Raw genomic sequence first — 15,909 nt, 5'->3', positions numbered from 1 at the left:
TTATAAAGGGAATGTAAAATTTGAACTATGGGAAATGAATCATGGAATTTTAGAAATAGAAGGGACCTTTGAAATTCAACTGAATCATTTTTACAAATGAGCAAATCAAAATCTAGCTTGGCTGGGTGGATCACCTGGTACTGTAGACCCAAAACTAGAATATATCCCTACTACATCATTTCACATCAGTGCTCTTGTTCAGCCTTGTATATTTTGACATCAAGATCAGCTTCTGATAGCACGCCCTCAGTCTGGACTTGTTAGCAAGGGAGCGGTCAAGTGGACTACTTCTTCATCAGCAAGCCTTTAATTTCCTAGCCTCGAGCAAGCAATTTTACGTATGGTTCAGGCTATGTTGGGCCTCAAAGATAGGCTTGTGACTTCTTGTTGAATTGCCAGCTGTTACCACCCCTGATCTCATTCATAAATCACAACTACAGGCAATCTCCTAGTAGGTCTTATTGCCTCCTTAATCATCAATGTATAACTGAAGTAACAAGCTCAAGTCTCTTCACAAAATCCTGAGAAACTCTCTGACATCAGAGAGACTTGTCATGTCAGTGGAGAAATGCTAGAATTAGTAAGTATTTCAGACCCAAAGCTACCATCTCTATCTTTTGGATACCTTCTGATCACCCATTGTGACTATAGTAAATTCCTGGAGCTGAGGTTATGGTGATTTCTGGGTTTGGCTGTAGGGAGCAGCCAAGCATATGGAAAATGGGGTAGCCCCTATATTAATTTGAAGTTCTGGACAAAAGAGTAATGCTAGTATGGGTTTGGCTTTTTTACCTGCAAGGCTTGAGCCAGTATGACTATACAAGGGCTTGTAGAGTATTTGTTCTACTGACAAAAGATCCCATATAACATTATGTCAAATGTTACAACAACACAGGAAGTGCAAAAGTGGGCTCATGGCCATGGAATCTACTGATCATCTTTAAACTACACCATCAAGAAGCTGCTGGAAAGAGAGGTACAGCAGTCTCCTGGAAGACAGCAGAAGTGCCATCTTGAAGGTCATGCTTTATGAAGATAGTAAATCATCTTCTAGGACATACAGTATACCTCGAATCAAAGACTTTTATATTGTGCCAGGTGTCCCAAAGGAAGAATACATGGGTCTGTGAGCCAAAGGATGGAAGCAGGAGTGACCAACCATCTTTACCTTGAATTCCTTGAGAAATTTGTGCCTCCTCTCTCCAAAACCCTGGGCTCAGCAGGATTAGATGTCCTGGTATCTAAAGGAAGAACACTTTCTTTAAGTGATACAATAGGAGTTTCATTGAACTATGAGCTATAGTTGCTGTCTGGGCACTTCAGGCTCCTATGTCCAGATGTCAGTAGGCAAGAAAAGAATCTTGACTGAGTAAATAACCCAAGATGATTGTGAAGAGGAGGCAGGGCTACAGTTCCACAACAGGAGAAGGAGGAATATACTTAGCATACAAGAGATTTATTTGGGCACCTCTTGGTATTCTCTTGTCTACTTGCAATAATAACATACAAATGCAGAAATCCCAGCCTCATCGGAGGTAAGCATCTGAACTGTGCCACCAGGAAAGTAACCTAGGTCAGTTCTCTGAGGGCAAGGGGAGCATAGACTTGTTAGTAGAAGAGGCAGATAATGAGTGTCTGTGGCATCCCAAAATACAAAACACTGGTGAGGACTGTCATTTTTCCTACTAAACCTCTCTTTTAAGAAGGGCCAGGCTTGTAGCTCAGTGGCCATGAGCACATGCTTAGCATATAATGCCCTGGCTTTAACTCCCAGAACCAAAAAGAAAAAGGAAAGATACAAAAAAGGAAAAGATTCCCCTAGAAACAAAGGCTTTACAGACTCCAGAAGGAGCTGGTCCCCAAACATACATAAAGAAGTGGATCCAAATGGCTCAAGAGATAGACTGTATGAAAATGTAACACACCCATTTCTCCCTTCAAGAAAGGTCTGTTGCCCCAGCTGCTAGAAGTGCTGTCAGAAAACCTTCAGCTGTCAGTCTATCAGAATTGACTCTGCTATAGAAAGACACCCTGCCCAAGGTCACAACCTTGCTCGTTTGTGGATCCAGTGGCTTGGGAACCCACATCCATTGAGGCAGAGGTATAAAGGCCTAGCCACTTCATTTCAATAAAGGACAATCTGATAGGTTAGGCAGAATAACATACCAGAACTCCAAGATACCCAAGGTACCAAGATACTCCAAGGATACCCACATCCTAACTCCTGGAATCTATAGATATGTTAATGTCACATCACAAGGAGGAATTAAGGTTACAAATAGAATTAGGTTTGCCAATGAGCTGTATTTAAAGTAAACATTATTCTGGATTATCTGGGTTTTTTTTTTTTTGTCTTTTCTTTTTTGGTGCTGGGATCGAACCCAGGGCTTCGCGCATGCTAGGCAAGCACTGCACCACCGAGCTACATTCCAGCCCTATTCTGGATTATCTGGATGGGACCAGTATAATCACAAGGGTCCTTTAGCTTGTAAGAGGGATGCAGAAGAGGAAATCAAGTTAGAAAGAAATGCTATTCGGCTGGTTTTGAAGATGGTGGAAGGAGATCAGAGTCAAGGAATATAGATTGCCTCCAACAGCTGGAAAAGGCAACGAAATGGTTCTCTGCCACAGCTTCTGGAAGGAACGTGGTCTTGGTCACACTGATTTTTGCTCAATGAGACTCATTTCAGACTTATGACTTGGGGAAATATAGGACAGGAAATTCATTTCATATTAAGATAATAAATTTATGTTGTGAGTAGTTGTTAAAGCAGCAGTAAGAAACGAATATAGACCATTTTAGATCTCTCTGTGAGGTCAGACAAGGCTGTTCTCAGGCTTGACTCACAGCATGGCTTCTCCCTTTGTCCCAGCCTTCTTCCTATGCCTTCCTTCCATGTAGGTGGGGACACTAAGAGCACTCACTCCTTAGGAAGAGCCTGGAACTGTGTCCTGGAGTCTGCTTCCCAGCAAACCCAGCTTGGGACAGACTATGCAAGCTCATTATAACTTCATGTAGTATAGAGATGTAAGTTATATAATCATTAGTCAATGTTACTTAAGAAGCAGAACAGGTCCTGTCGGAGGTTGGTACCAGAGGGAGGGGGGAGGTGAATATGGTGCAAATACTGTGTACACAAGTATGTAAATGGAAAAATGAAACCTCTTGAAACTGTTCCAGGAATGAGGGGAGGGGAGATAAAGGAGAATGGTGGTGGGGATGAACTCAAGTATGATATATTTGACACAGTGTAAGAACTTCTGTAAATGTCAAAATATATCCCCAGCACAACAAGAAAGAATTTTTCATAATAACAAGTATAATGCCTATATGAATATGAATAGTTCCGATTCTGATATTAAGACAATATGAAGTGAATGTGAAGGACATGAGTTTGGCAGGCAGCTATGAATTCAATTCCAGCTTCTTCCTTTGCTTGAACACGTTACTTAGCCTTTTTGGATTTTGATACTTTTACTACCTCACCTCATCATTAGATCTCCACTAGATAGCGTTAAGTAAGGTAAAGTTTTAGACACTAATACTGTTTTGTGATAAGGACACAATCAAAATGGATTAAGCTAACTCACTATTTTTTCTCAGGAATTTACAGCCTCATTTAATAACAAATAATCAGTACTATGAGGCAAGGTAGAAAGGGAGGCAAATTATAGTTACACTATGTTATTCTTCTCCCAGTATGTCTGCTTCATCTGGAATATCAGTGTAACTTGAAGGATGGAGGAAGGCTTCTGGAGGAGTATGGGGACTTAGCAGGGCACATAAAAACACCCCAGGGAGAAAAAGAGGGCTCCAGCCGTTGCAACTAGTCTAAGTTCAGGTAAGTGGAATTTGGAAGTATAAGCACCAGATAGTCAATTTTGCACAGTGCTATAGTTGATTATTTTAGTTGGTAACTTCAGACATGTGAGACAATATATCTTGTAATGTGTACAGTGTATTCTGAAATGTACTACATAACTATGAAGAGTAATTATAATCAAGAGAAATTTGAGAAGAAAAAAATTAGATAAGGACAGAGAGATTGAGCTGTGTACTCATCTCAGATAAATGCATGAAGTCTTTGAAATCACGGCATCCCCAGAACTGTTAAATTTATGACTAGGGCTATTGGTCTCATTCCAAGTTCCTACATTATATGTATCATCTTTATATTCATATGGCATCTCAATTTTCAATGTCTTGCAAATCTCATCTTCTCCCATAACCTTTTCAGCTGAAATTTCATATGCTTCATATCATCTCAGAAACAAATTCTTTTCTGGAAAGTTGAGCCTATTTGTTCAGCTGTTTCTGAGTTACCCAAGCATGAAAAAATGTTGCTTAAGAAATTTGTCAAAAACCACTTTTGGGGTTCACATTTAACTCAAAATGGTTTAAATTTAAATACCAGTGCTATTGTGCACATTCTGTAACAAGAGAAACATTCTTTGCTTTGAAATATCATTGGTTGAGGTTTGCCCTCCATTTTCTGTATATATGAGATGCGGTTATAGAAAGATCTATTCAAACTCTGGGAAATCCTTTGGGTTTCTAGACCCTCTATACATGTTGTACTTGCAAAAACCTTTTTTTTTTCCTCTCTATTGTTTAAAATTCCAAAGCATTATTTCTCTAGGAGAATTGAGGGTAACATCTCCTGTCTAGCTTGACTAGTTATCTCGTCAAGAAAACAAAATGGGAAAAAAAAAAGATTTGAAACTTTATACTGTAGAAACATGGTCTTTGGTCCTTGTCCTCTTGTAGATAGGAAGATTTGTGATGTTCGTAGCATCTCTTAAGCAAATACTATTGGAAAGATTTGCAAATTTTTGTAAAGGTGATATTCTAGTTGTATGATTTTAAGCATCCTAACATACCTGAAATACTGGGAACTCACAGAATTAAAAAGAACTAGAGTAGTAATAGATGGATGGATGGACAGGGGGAAGAAGGGGACAGAGGCCCCTTTCTCCTTGACCTTGCAGGCAGTTCCAAGACATATGGACTTGTTCCAGCTGTGTCTTGGTGCATAAATGAATCACCTCAAAACTCTGTGGCTTAAACAACAATCTCTTCGTAATTATCAGCAGAATTCTGGCTGGGCTCAGTTGGACACTGTTTGCTTGGCTCTCTTTTGCAGTTGCAGTGTTGGGGTGCTAGAATCATCTCTCAGTCATCTCTGGCTCCTGGTCTGGGAAGACTAAAACATCTGGAAGTTGGAATACCTGGAGCTCTTAGCACATCTCTTTTGTCTTTCTTTGCATTGTCTCTCTGCATGGTTCCTCCAGGATAGCATCTTCTGGGTAGCCAAAGTTCTTTCAAAGCAGCTCAGACTTTTAAAGTTCACGTCCCAAGTGAGAGGGCGGGTAGGATCTGCTACATTGTCTAGCGTTGCTTCAGAAGTCAAAGGAGTCACAAAGTCCTAGCCAGGTTCAAAGTGAGACAATAGTCTCCACCTCTTAATGAGAAGTGCACCAAAGAATCTATGGACATGTTTTTAAACAACCACAAGACTTCATAGACCTCTGGCAGAAAGCCAGGGACAATATAATGAGTCATTCACTGAACCACAAATTGCTTTGCTGTGGCAGAAGGGTAGTGTAGTGTTTAAGGGCTCCACCTCTGGAGTTAGCCTGCCTAGCCTTGCCTGTGCCCCGACACTTGCAAGGCCTGGCACCTTGAGCCTGATACCTGTTTTCTTGTCTGTAAATTGGGGTCTAGTAAGAGCTTATATTTACTGAGTATGTGTAGGTGCCAGGCATTGTCCTGCATTACGCACTTTTTTTCCCCCTTAAGGATGACTGTGAAGTACTTATCTACTTCCTAAGGTATAGGGCTATTAAAAGACGCATCTTCTATGTCCAACATCTATGATGTTGGCTCTTGATGTGATCAAAGCTGTTGGGCTAAATTCTATTGATAGCTGGCCAGGAGAGAGGCCTGTTTTGACCCACCTGTGTACAATGCCACACGGGAGGCCAGGTTGTACTCATTACAGAGTGTAACCGCGTCACACGTGAAAGCCAGATTTCTTTTTTTTTTTTTAAAGTAATAAGCTATATTTTAAAATGGAAAATTGGTTTAGAAGCATTATAAAAAAAAAGAAAAGTAAAAATAATAAGAAGAACAAGAAGGACCAATAAACTTGATCCATCCAGGGACTTATGTAAGTGCTTGGTGTGCCAGAATTATGGTTTCACATGAGGTCCTAGACAAATATAAATCTAATGACCAGGCCGGGGATAACGCACAGTGTTTTTTTCAGGAACCCTTTACTCATAAAAAAAATTATTGAGGACCCCAAAGCGTTTTTTGTTCATGTGGGTTGTAGTTATCAATATTTATCTTATTAGAAATTATAAACTGTAGAATGCTTTAGTGGCCTTTCCATTTCTAGTTTCAAAAGGTATCACAATGTTTGGGAAAGCCAGATTTCTTGACAGGTGTCGAAAATTCATACAAAGGCCAGCCATTCGGGGTCTCATTTGGAGCAATGGGTACAGAACCTAGCTGAGCCCTGGAGACTATGATCACACGCTATGATCCCGTTTTGAGTTTGCCAAACGGGAGTGTTTATTATTATTATTATTATTATTAATTTTCCTGGAAAATGAATCTCCTGCCCTGGGCAGTTGTGCCAAGTGCTCTCCCTCTGCCTGCAGTGTTCCCAAGTGTCAGGGGCCGCGTGGAGGCAGGGCGCACAGGGGCCTCCTCTCGTGGCCACCCTTGGCTTCCTGACTCCGTGAGCCACCCTCCCGCCTCCTTGTCTCCACGGTGTCTACTCCGGCGGGCGATTCCCGAGTGGCCACTTTCCCAGGCCGGGCAAAACCAGGAGAGGAGGACAGGCTGGCGGGAGCCCGGGTGGCCACTGGGCATGCTCGGTGGCCAGGCGGGCTGAGGGCGGCGGGCTGCTTGTGCGCCTCTCGGGCTGGTGCAGCCCCACGTCCGCCTCCGCCGCCTCCTCCGCCGCCTCCTCCGCCTCCTCCGCCGCCTCCTCCGCCTCCTCCGCCTCCTCCGCCTCCTCCTCCCCCGAAGCCGGCAGCGGGCGCATGATGGCGGCTGCTGCGGGCGGCAGTAGTGGCCGCGGTGGTGGCGGCAGCAGTAGCAGTGACACGTCTAGCACCGGAGAGGAGGAGCGGATGAGGCGCCTCTTCCAGACGTGCGACGGCGACGGGGACGGGTACATCAGCAGGTAGGCGGGAGGTAGGGGAAAGTGACCCGGAGCCAGCCTAGCCCTTTGCGCTGCCCTTGACCCTTCCTGTGCTCCGAACTTGCAGCAAGTTGCTTGGAAGCCCACGGGAAAAGTTGGTCGTGACTCCAAGAGCACGCGCGGGGGATGGGGTAGGAGACGAGGGGCTGCTCCTGTCACCCACGGGACATGCCAGGTGATGCAACTTTCCCCAGCAGTGTCTTTGTCCGGGCGGTGCGCAAAGGGGTCTCTCCAAGGCGCGCCTTCTGGGGAATGTGAGTCCCGGAGGCCTGTCCCAGGTAGGAGGCGCTGCCCTGCAGCCTGGGTGTCAAGGTGCTGGGGCACCCTGTAAGCGATCTATCCCGGAGAGATGCACCCTGAGTGATAGAGACCTGTGCAGAACTGTCGTGTGCCCCAGAGCCCCTAGCTCCCAAACTGAAGAGTGAGCAAATGTGAGTGGTTTGTCACTTAGTATTGATTGAAACACAGTGGCCTGAGAAACCATGCGCTCAGGAGCAAACTGAGGGGTTTGCAGGAGAGTCTGCGTGCAGAGTAGATGAGCCCCGAGGGTGTCCCTGGGCTCTCTGTGGCTCCTCCCTCCCCTGTGGCTTTTGCAACAGGGTGACGAGGCTTCATACCACCTGAATTGGTCAAGTGATTACTTCTGCCCAAATTTGTGACTTACCAAAACTAATGAGGAAGAAGTCAATTGCAGTGTTTCACGGTGTGCTTTTATGAGTGCCTTCCATGAAGGAGGCAGTCCAATTTGTGTATTTCATGTTCTTTTTGCCTTTGTTTTGGTGATGCTAAAAGATCCTTTCTGAAAATCCCAGGCTGCCTCCTTGCTGATTGTCCCTGCTTACTTAAAGAAAAACAAAAAACAAAAACAAAAAAGCCCCACAACTCTCTGAAATAGGTATTTTAACATGTAAGAATTTGGCAGTTTTCAAATATAAGCATTTATTTGAGACTTGACTGTTTCATCTTCAGGTGAATTTTATTGCTATGAGAAACACTAGAAAAATCAGATTTTTTTTTACAGAGTAATTCTGTTCTGAAATGAAAATAATATGTAATTCTCATTGACCCCCTTCATAGATTTTTATTTGGAAATCTTTATTTCCAGTGCTGGGATAAAACAAATTCATTGTATAGTTTACTTTTTTGTGGTTTTTCCACTTGAAAGGCCATTTTCTCATTGCAAGAATAAAAGTAATCTATGTTCAGGTTTGGATGCAAAAAGAATTTAATTTCACGCAGTGCATACAGGAAATGAGCAGCATTCTGTCCTCCTCCTCCTTTAATTTAGCCAGTTAGATGGTGCTTTTATCTAGACTATGCTTGCTATATAAATTCTCATATTATTTTTAGTGATGACTGTATCTGCCCTGGAGAGTAATGAATTCTGTAAGCAAAACTCCAGGACTTTGTTTTGGAGGGTAAGGTATTGTGTGTAATAGGGTGGTAATAAGAGATTTTGAAGTAGAGCCGAAATCAGTTGGAACAAAAGTAGAAAAAGCTGCTAATATCACTTTAATGTGTCTGTATGAAAGTTGCAAGTTATGTGCAGTAATGGACCCTAAACTGTAACTTCATTAATTTTTTTCTTGACGTTCATTTATTCAACTTTAAACACTTAAAGAGCATGTGTGTGGGCATTGCTAGGTTTGAAAAGTAAAGCCTACCTTTCCTAGGCTGAGTTGTTTTGTTCCTGATCACATTAATCAGTTTGATTCTACATACAGCCAGGTGAAGCAGAACAAGAAAAGTTTCAGAGAATGAAAAATGGGCTTTAACTGGGGGCTGGTGGCTCACACATTTAATCTTAGCTACTCAGGAGGCAGAGATCAGGAAGATCGAGGTTCAAAGACAGCCCAAGGCAAATACTTTGTGAGACCTTATCTTGAAAAGAAAACCCTTCACAAAAGAGGACTGGTAGAGTGACTCAAGGTGTAGGCTCTAAGTTCAAACCCCAATACTGCAAAAAAAATGAAAAGAAAAAAGGGCTTTAAAAATTAAAATAAGACAATATGAAACTTCACTTCCTAAAGACTAATGAATTACCCAAAACACTGAATTGCTTGTAGAAGCATTCAAGAAGTAATCCTATTTTTGTGAGTGAAATTATTTTAAGGTACTTAGGACAAAAGACGATGAGTTGGAAATCATTTAAGAACTCTCAGAACTAAAGATTTCAAACATCTTTTTGTGTCTGTATGCTGCCCAACTCATTTCCTAAAAGAATCATACTCCTACCAAGGTTAAGACTGCCAAGTCATGTTATGTTGGTTTCTAGGGAAACTGTACCTCCTGAAGTAGTCTCTGAAAATTAAAATGAAAAAGCCAAGTGTATGGTGATAGAATAAATTTTTAACCAAAGTATATGATGATAGGCCACTTTTTAACCAAAGTATGGTGATATGTCACTTTTTTTTTTCATTTTTCTTTTATTATTCATATGTGCATACAAGGCTTGGTTCATTTCTCCCCCCCGCCCCCACCCCCTCCCTTAGCACCCACTCCGCCCCCTCCCTCTCCCCCCCCAATACCCAGCAGAAACTATTTTGCCCTTATTTCTAATTTTGTTATAGAGAGAGTATAAGCAATAATAGGAAGGAACAAGGGTTTTTGCTGGTTGAGATAAGGATAGCTATACAGGGCATTGACTCACATTGATTTCCTGTGCGTGGGTGTTACCTTCTAGGTTAATTCTTTTTGATCTAACCTTTTCTCTAGTACCTGTTCCCCTTTTCCTATTGGCCTCAGTTGCTTTAAGGTATCTGCTTTAGTTTCTCTGCGTTAAGGGCAACAAATGCTAGCTAGTTTTTTAGGTGTCTTACCTATCCTCACCCCTCTTTTTAACCAAAGCATATGGTGATAGACCACTCTTCCCTTCAGACTGTAATTTTCTTTGATTTGCTCTCTGTGCATCAAGGCAACACAAAATCATTAGTGTTAGAGTCCTGAATTAATCTTACCTCACCTCATTGCTAATGTGGCCAGAATAGGTGCTTTTGTGCAATGAAGACTAAAGGACTTTTTATCAACAGCACTTTAGGGCAAGCCACTCCTTTAACAGTGGCAGAGTCACCCTGGAGGTGTGCTGTGTAGCAGGATGTTCACTTAAGAGGAGGAGAGAGATGCCATGCTTGATGAGCGAGGCACCAAGGAACTTGTCTGGAAGTGTGTTTATATAGCAAGTACTGTCTACCTGGGTATGTGTGTTTGGGTAGTGGCATTAAGTGACTTCCCATCTGAAGCCACTCCTATTACTTCTTCTGTTTAATGGCCCTGACTTACTACTCTGTACTGGATTATGGAGTTTAAAGTATTGTAGGATTTTCTCTGATATTAAAACCTTAAATTTTTGGAATATTTAAAAGATGTTATGTTTATGCTCATGGTAGATAGCTATATCTCATAGAAACTTAACCACAGTTAATATAAGCATTGGTTTGTCTCATAGAGGAAGTCTGCAATCCAGGCCTGGGCGGTAACTCCAAAATGATAGCAATGCCTAGCTTTCTTCCTTTTTCCAGTGCCATTCTTCACGGAGCACTCATGGCTATCATGGTTATCTTATAGTCCAAAAGATGGTTGCTTTATCTTCCAGCCTCATTCCCAAGTTCTAGGGAAGAAGATCTAAGAGGAAGTTGAAATGTGTGGTACCTATATCATCAAAGCAGGACTTCCCCAAATAGCTTATTGCTCATACTACAACACCTAACTATGCCTATTTGTAATAGTGTCTGAGAAACCATATAATTCAAATAGGCACATTGCTTCCAAAACAAAATCTGAGTTCTGTTACTAAGACCAGGGAATAGGTATTGGTTGGGCAAGAAGCCATCAGTACATAGAGTAAAACCACCATGATAACCCACAGTTGAATGCATTGACTCATCCTTTGCCTTGTCTTTATTCTGAACAGGAGTGGGCTGACAATCTTAAGTTTGTAGGAAGGAAAAATAGAGGAGAGATTGAGGCAATGAGGGAGAATGTCAGAGAGGTAAAAGGTGGGACTTAGTGCCTCCAGTATGCTCTTAGCTCAATCTGGCTGAGTTTGGTCGTCAGGCTGACCAAAAAAGGCATCACCTAACTGAAGCTTCCTAGAATTGCTGCTTCTGTCTAGGAACTTCTAGCCTGTCAAAGGGACCCAGAATCATCTCCGTCAGTAGTTGAGACAGCCCCATACTTCAACTGGTACAGGGAAGGATTTGAGTTGTGCGGTAGGACCACTGTACATTTCATTAACCCTGTAATGACTTATATGTCATATTTCATAAGACATTTTTTTGGACCCTACCTGTCATAGGAAGCTAATCTATTTATTGAAATTATTTTCTTTTTGCAGTTTTAAAGCTTTTTGTCTTTTTCCTTCAGGGTATGAAACTGCTTTTTTTTGGGGGGGAGCAGATGCTGAGGTTTGATTCAGTGTCTTGCACTTGTTAGGCAGGTACTCTACCACTTGAGCTATTCACCCTTCTAGCTTTTTCTCTTTTTGTTACTGAGTCATGTGAGTTGCAAAAAATTAGCAAGCTGCTCCTGAAATTCATATGAAAACTAAAAGGACCCCAAATAGTCAAAACAATGTTGAAAATAAGACCAAAGTTGAGGATTGACACTTCCTAATTTCAAAACAGGGTCCAAAGGAGCAGTAAGCAGGAGGGTACTGGCATAAAAATAGACTCATAGATCAATGGAATAGAATTGGGAGTCCAGAAATAAACCCATATATCCATGGCCACTTGGTTTTCAACAAGGGTACCTAGAGAAGGATGTCAAGTTCAAGGGTGAAATGGGGGAAAATAGTCTTTTTCTTTTTTTTCAACAGCTGGTGCTGGAAGAGCTAGATGGTTACATGTGAAAGAATGAAGTTGAGTACTTTCCTCATACCATGTACAAAGATTTACTTAAAATGTATCAAACACTTACGTTCAGAGCTAAAACTACTAAACTTTTGCAAGAAAACAGGGAAATCTTTGTGAACGTGGATTTGGCATGGATTCTTATATATGACGCCAAAACCACAGGCTTTGGGGGAAGAAATAGATAAATAGGGCTTCATTAAAAAATTTAAAGTTTAGGGCTGGCAGAGTGGCTAAGCAGTAAGAGTGCCTGCCTAGCATGTGTGACGCCCTGAGTTCAAACTCAAGTGGTGCCATAAATAAATAAATAAATAAATAAAGTTTATGCTTCAAAAGACACTGTCAACATTGTGAAGGCCAACCTACAGAATAGGAGAAAATACTTGCAAATTATATATCTAATAAATGACTTGTATGTAGAATCCTTACATAAGAACCCTTAAAGAGAGCTTCCCTGACATCCAAAGTGGGTTTGCTCTATGTCACCAGTGTGCTCCTTCATGGCACTGATTGCTTTTTTCCAAAGCATTCTTTGCAACTTGTAAATCACATGACTATTTACATCTATGGCTGTTTATTGTCATTCTACCACTGACTATAGGCTTCATGAGGACAGAAATTGTATCTGTTTTGTTAAAGCTCACTACCTAGCATAGTATAGACCATGTAGCATACAACTCAGTAAATTCTGATGAATAAATGACCAAGAATAAGCAGTGATATGGTCTTGTGTATTGAAAAAGCTTCCAAACATTTCATTTCCAAACAATCCGTGTTTATAAAATATTTTAAATGTACATATATTTATTAAATATTATTTTTCTTTGGGATGGGGTAGTGGTGTAAGTGGTAGTACACCTTCCTAGCAAATGTGAAGCTCTCAGTTCAAACCCCAGTACTTCCAAAAAAAAAGAAAAAAAAATTATTTTCCTTTAAAAATAACTTCTTTGGGATTATATAAAATATATTCTTGGCTGGGCACCAGTGGCTCATGCCTGTAATCCCAGCTACTCAGGAGATAGAGATCAGGAAGATTTGGTTTAAGGCCAGCTGGGCAAATGTTAATGAGACCCCATTGCAAGCTGGATTTAGTGGCGTGCATCTGTCATCCCAGTGTAAATAGGAGGATTGTAATCCAGGCTGTCTCAAGCGTAAATGTGAGATCCTATCTAAAAAAATAACTAAAAGCAAAAAGGGATGGGGATGTGGCTCAAGTGGTAGAGTGCCTGCCAAGCAAGTTCTGAGTTCAAACCTCAGTACTGCCAAAAATAAACTATATATATATATATATATATATATATATATATATATATATATATATATAGCTTTCCAAGTAGCTAGGATTACAGGCGTGAGCCACCAGTGCCCAGATAAAAAGATATACTTGTTGAAAATTTGAAAACTATAGTAATATGTAAAAACAAAATCAATGACTGGGGGGTGTAGCTGAAGTAGTAGAGCACTTACCTAGTAAGCACAAGGCCCTGGTTTTAATCTCCAGTACAGCAAAATAAATCAATTAATAAATAAGGAAATAAATAAAAAGAAAATCAAAATCATCTATCATCCCACAGCCAAGGAATATCATCTGTGTTTTCCCAGTGACATGTCTGCATCATATCATTTCTCTAGTACATTAAAAATTATTGGATAATTGGGAAAATATCCTTTTTTCATGTATGGGAAAACAATATTATTGGACAATATATCCAAGTCCCCCCCAAAATTAAAGAAAACCGTATTGTTAGCATGGCCAGCACTCCCCGGGTTGATATTCAAATTCAACTCTGTGAATATACTAAAAATCCATTGATTTCATAGTATGTGACATACAGCTGAACAAAGCTGTCACCAAGCAAAGACTGGAAAATGTAACTTACAATTGTAACTTTTCTTTCTTTCTTTTCTTATTTGTCCTCCTATTGGGTATTTACTGGTTTCCAGATATTTCATTTGGAATGCCATTAAATCTTAGTTGACAAAGACTAGGACAGACCAGTTATGTACCAGTTAAATGATGATAAAATACTTTTGACCACTTAGGATTTTCATTTTATTCTCTTTGGAAGGACTCTCTTCAAGTTCTTTAGTCATGGTTTTAATCGTATTTCTCTCTTGTACATGTATAAAAAAAGGAAAAACGGCTAGTCAAATTGCTTAAAATAATCTTTAAGCTTTACATTTAAAGCCCACGTCTTCTAAATCACTTTTGAGTAGTACTTGCCTATAATCCCAGAACTGGGGAGGCAGAAGCAGGAGGATCATGAGTTCTAGGCCAGCCTGTCTACACAGAGAGATCCTGTCTCCAAAAAAAAAAAAAAAAAAAAAATTAAAATAGAATAAAACACCTCACTCTTGATTCAGGATATTGATATGATTCACTACTCAGTATCAACCTGTATAGCACCAAAATACTCAGAGTGCCACATTTCTTCAAGGCGGGGGGCTCCCCTAGAGGAAAATCCCTAGAGGATTTCCTTATAAGATGCTGACACCCTTCTGCAAGTACTGATGTTGGTCCTCCTAATCTTGGTCCCTGGGAGGCTCTCAGACAGTAACAGGACTTGTATGACTAAGGAAGCACTGACACTCACTGTTACCTATTTAACTTACCAGGAGTAGAACCTGATACCATTGAGCAAGCCATGGTAACTGTGTTGGAACTAGGCCAACAGACATGTAAGGAACATTCAGATTTCACAATGTCAAACTGTGCATCTTAGAAGTTTCAGGTATGTACTTTATATCATGCTTGCATGAACACCTTCATTGTTCCAGGCAGATCATTGAAGAATTCATAAAACTGGACTTATCAATGAGTTATGAACTATAATCACTTGCAGACACTTTTCCTCAGTCTTTAAATAACAACTACCACAACAAACGGTTTTCAGGGTTAGTGGAGAGTACAGTAGTGTTTTTGACAAAAGAAATGCAGATTCACACCACTAAGCCTACTCTCTCCTTTTTCTGTTTAGTGTTAACAGACATATGACTTGGGGAAACGATACAGAAAAGTCATGTAGCCAGAGAGGGCCGGAGGAGCCCCTTGAATGTAAGTAAATGGAATTGAAAGCTGACAGCCTTTAGATTCCTTGCTCCTAACTCAGCAGATTCCCATGACTTAAGGATAAAACCTGCAATGTGTTATTCTTCTTGGGAGCAAGATCTGGAACACAATTTTTAACAGAGAGCCTCTGCTGTGATTCAAAGAGCAGCCTAACTAAAGCCAAACTTCAGAGAAACCAAATAGTACTGAAAACCTCAAAGCTACAATCAGATCATAGTGAGACTCACAAGAGTATAGCCCGAGCCTAACCAGGAGACAATGAAAACAGAAAAGCCATTAAAATCCTAAGAAACCAGCCATAAAACAACTAGCCGGCCAAATCAAGTCAAAGGAAAATATGATCCTATTTTGTATGTTAATTAAATTTAAAAAATAAACTCCCCTTGAGGTTATTCAAGATAAAAAGAAATAGTCCTACTCAGGATTTAAAATACCATGGGAGAGAGAACTTAGAAAGGAACAAATTTGGTACCTAGTCACCCAGAAGAGCTGACTCTGATAGGCAGTGTTCCCTGATTACTGACATGTCATAAAATGAAACTATTTTAGGTGTGCATTTTAGTGAGTTTTGACAAATTTATATACCCTATTGCCACTATCACAATTGAGACTTATTTTCATAAAACCCCCAAATTTCCTGTGTTCCTTCCTGATTAATTGCTACCTTTATCCTAGTCCCCTATAACCACTTAAACCCCCAAATTTCCTGTGTTCCTTCCTGATTAATTGCTACCTTTATCCTAGTCCCCTATAACCACTTACCTGCTTTCTGACTACA

General features: G+C 40.7%; 1 protein-coding gene across 6 annotated transcripts in view; it reads left to right on the top strand.

Annotated features, from left to right (window-relative positions):
- Mcc (MCC regulator of WNT signaling pathway) overlaps nt 1–15,909 on the top strand; it is a 437,017-nt gene that overhangs the window by 8,877 nt on the left and 412,231 nt on the right. The window contains exons 1-2 of one of the 6 annotated variants that reach the window (XM_074058875.1): nt 7,087–7,196; nt 15,040–15,116. The exons of 1 other annotated variant lie outside the window; for it this stretch is intronic. Coding sequence is in view for 3 of the 5 variants with exons in the window: in XM_074058871.1 (XP_073914972.1) it covers nt 7,054–7,196 (143 nt within the window). In the remaining 2 variants the exon portion in view is untranslated. Of the gene's footprint in view, nt 1–3,700; nt 3,843–7,014; nt 7,197–15,039; nt 15,117–15,909 lie in introns of those variants that run through there. 4 more of the 6 variants (XM_074058874.1, XM_074058871.1, XM_074058873.1 and 1 more) reach the window with 4 other exon arrangements.

Source organism: Castor canadensis, chromosome 16, assembly GCF_047511655.1.
Source record: "Castor canadensis chromosome 16, mCasCan1.hap1v2, whole genome shotgun sequence".
Taxonomy (NCBI): domain Eukaryota; kingdom Metazoa; phylum Chordata; class Mammalia; order Rodentia; family Castoridae; genus Castor; species Castor canadensis.
Note: the sequence above shows the minus strand (reverse complement) of the source record. Positions and strands in the feature narration are given on the sequence as shown.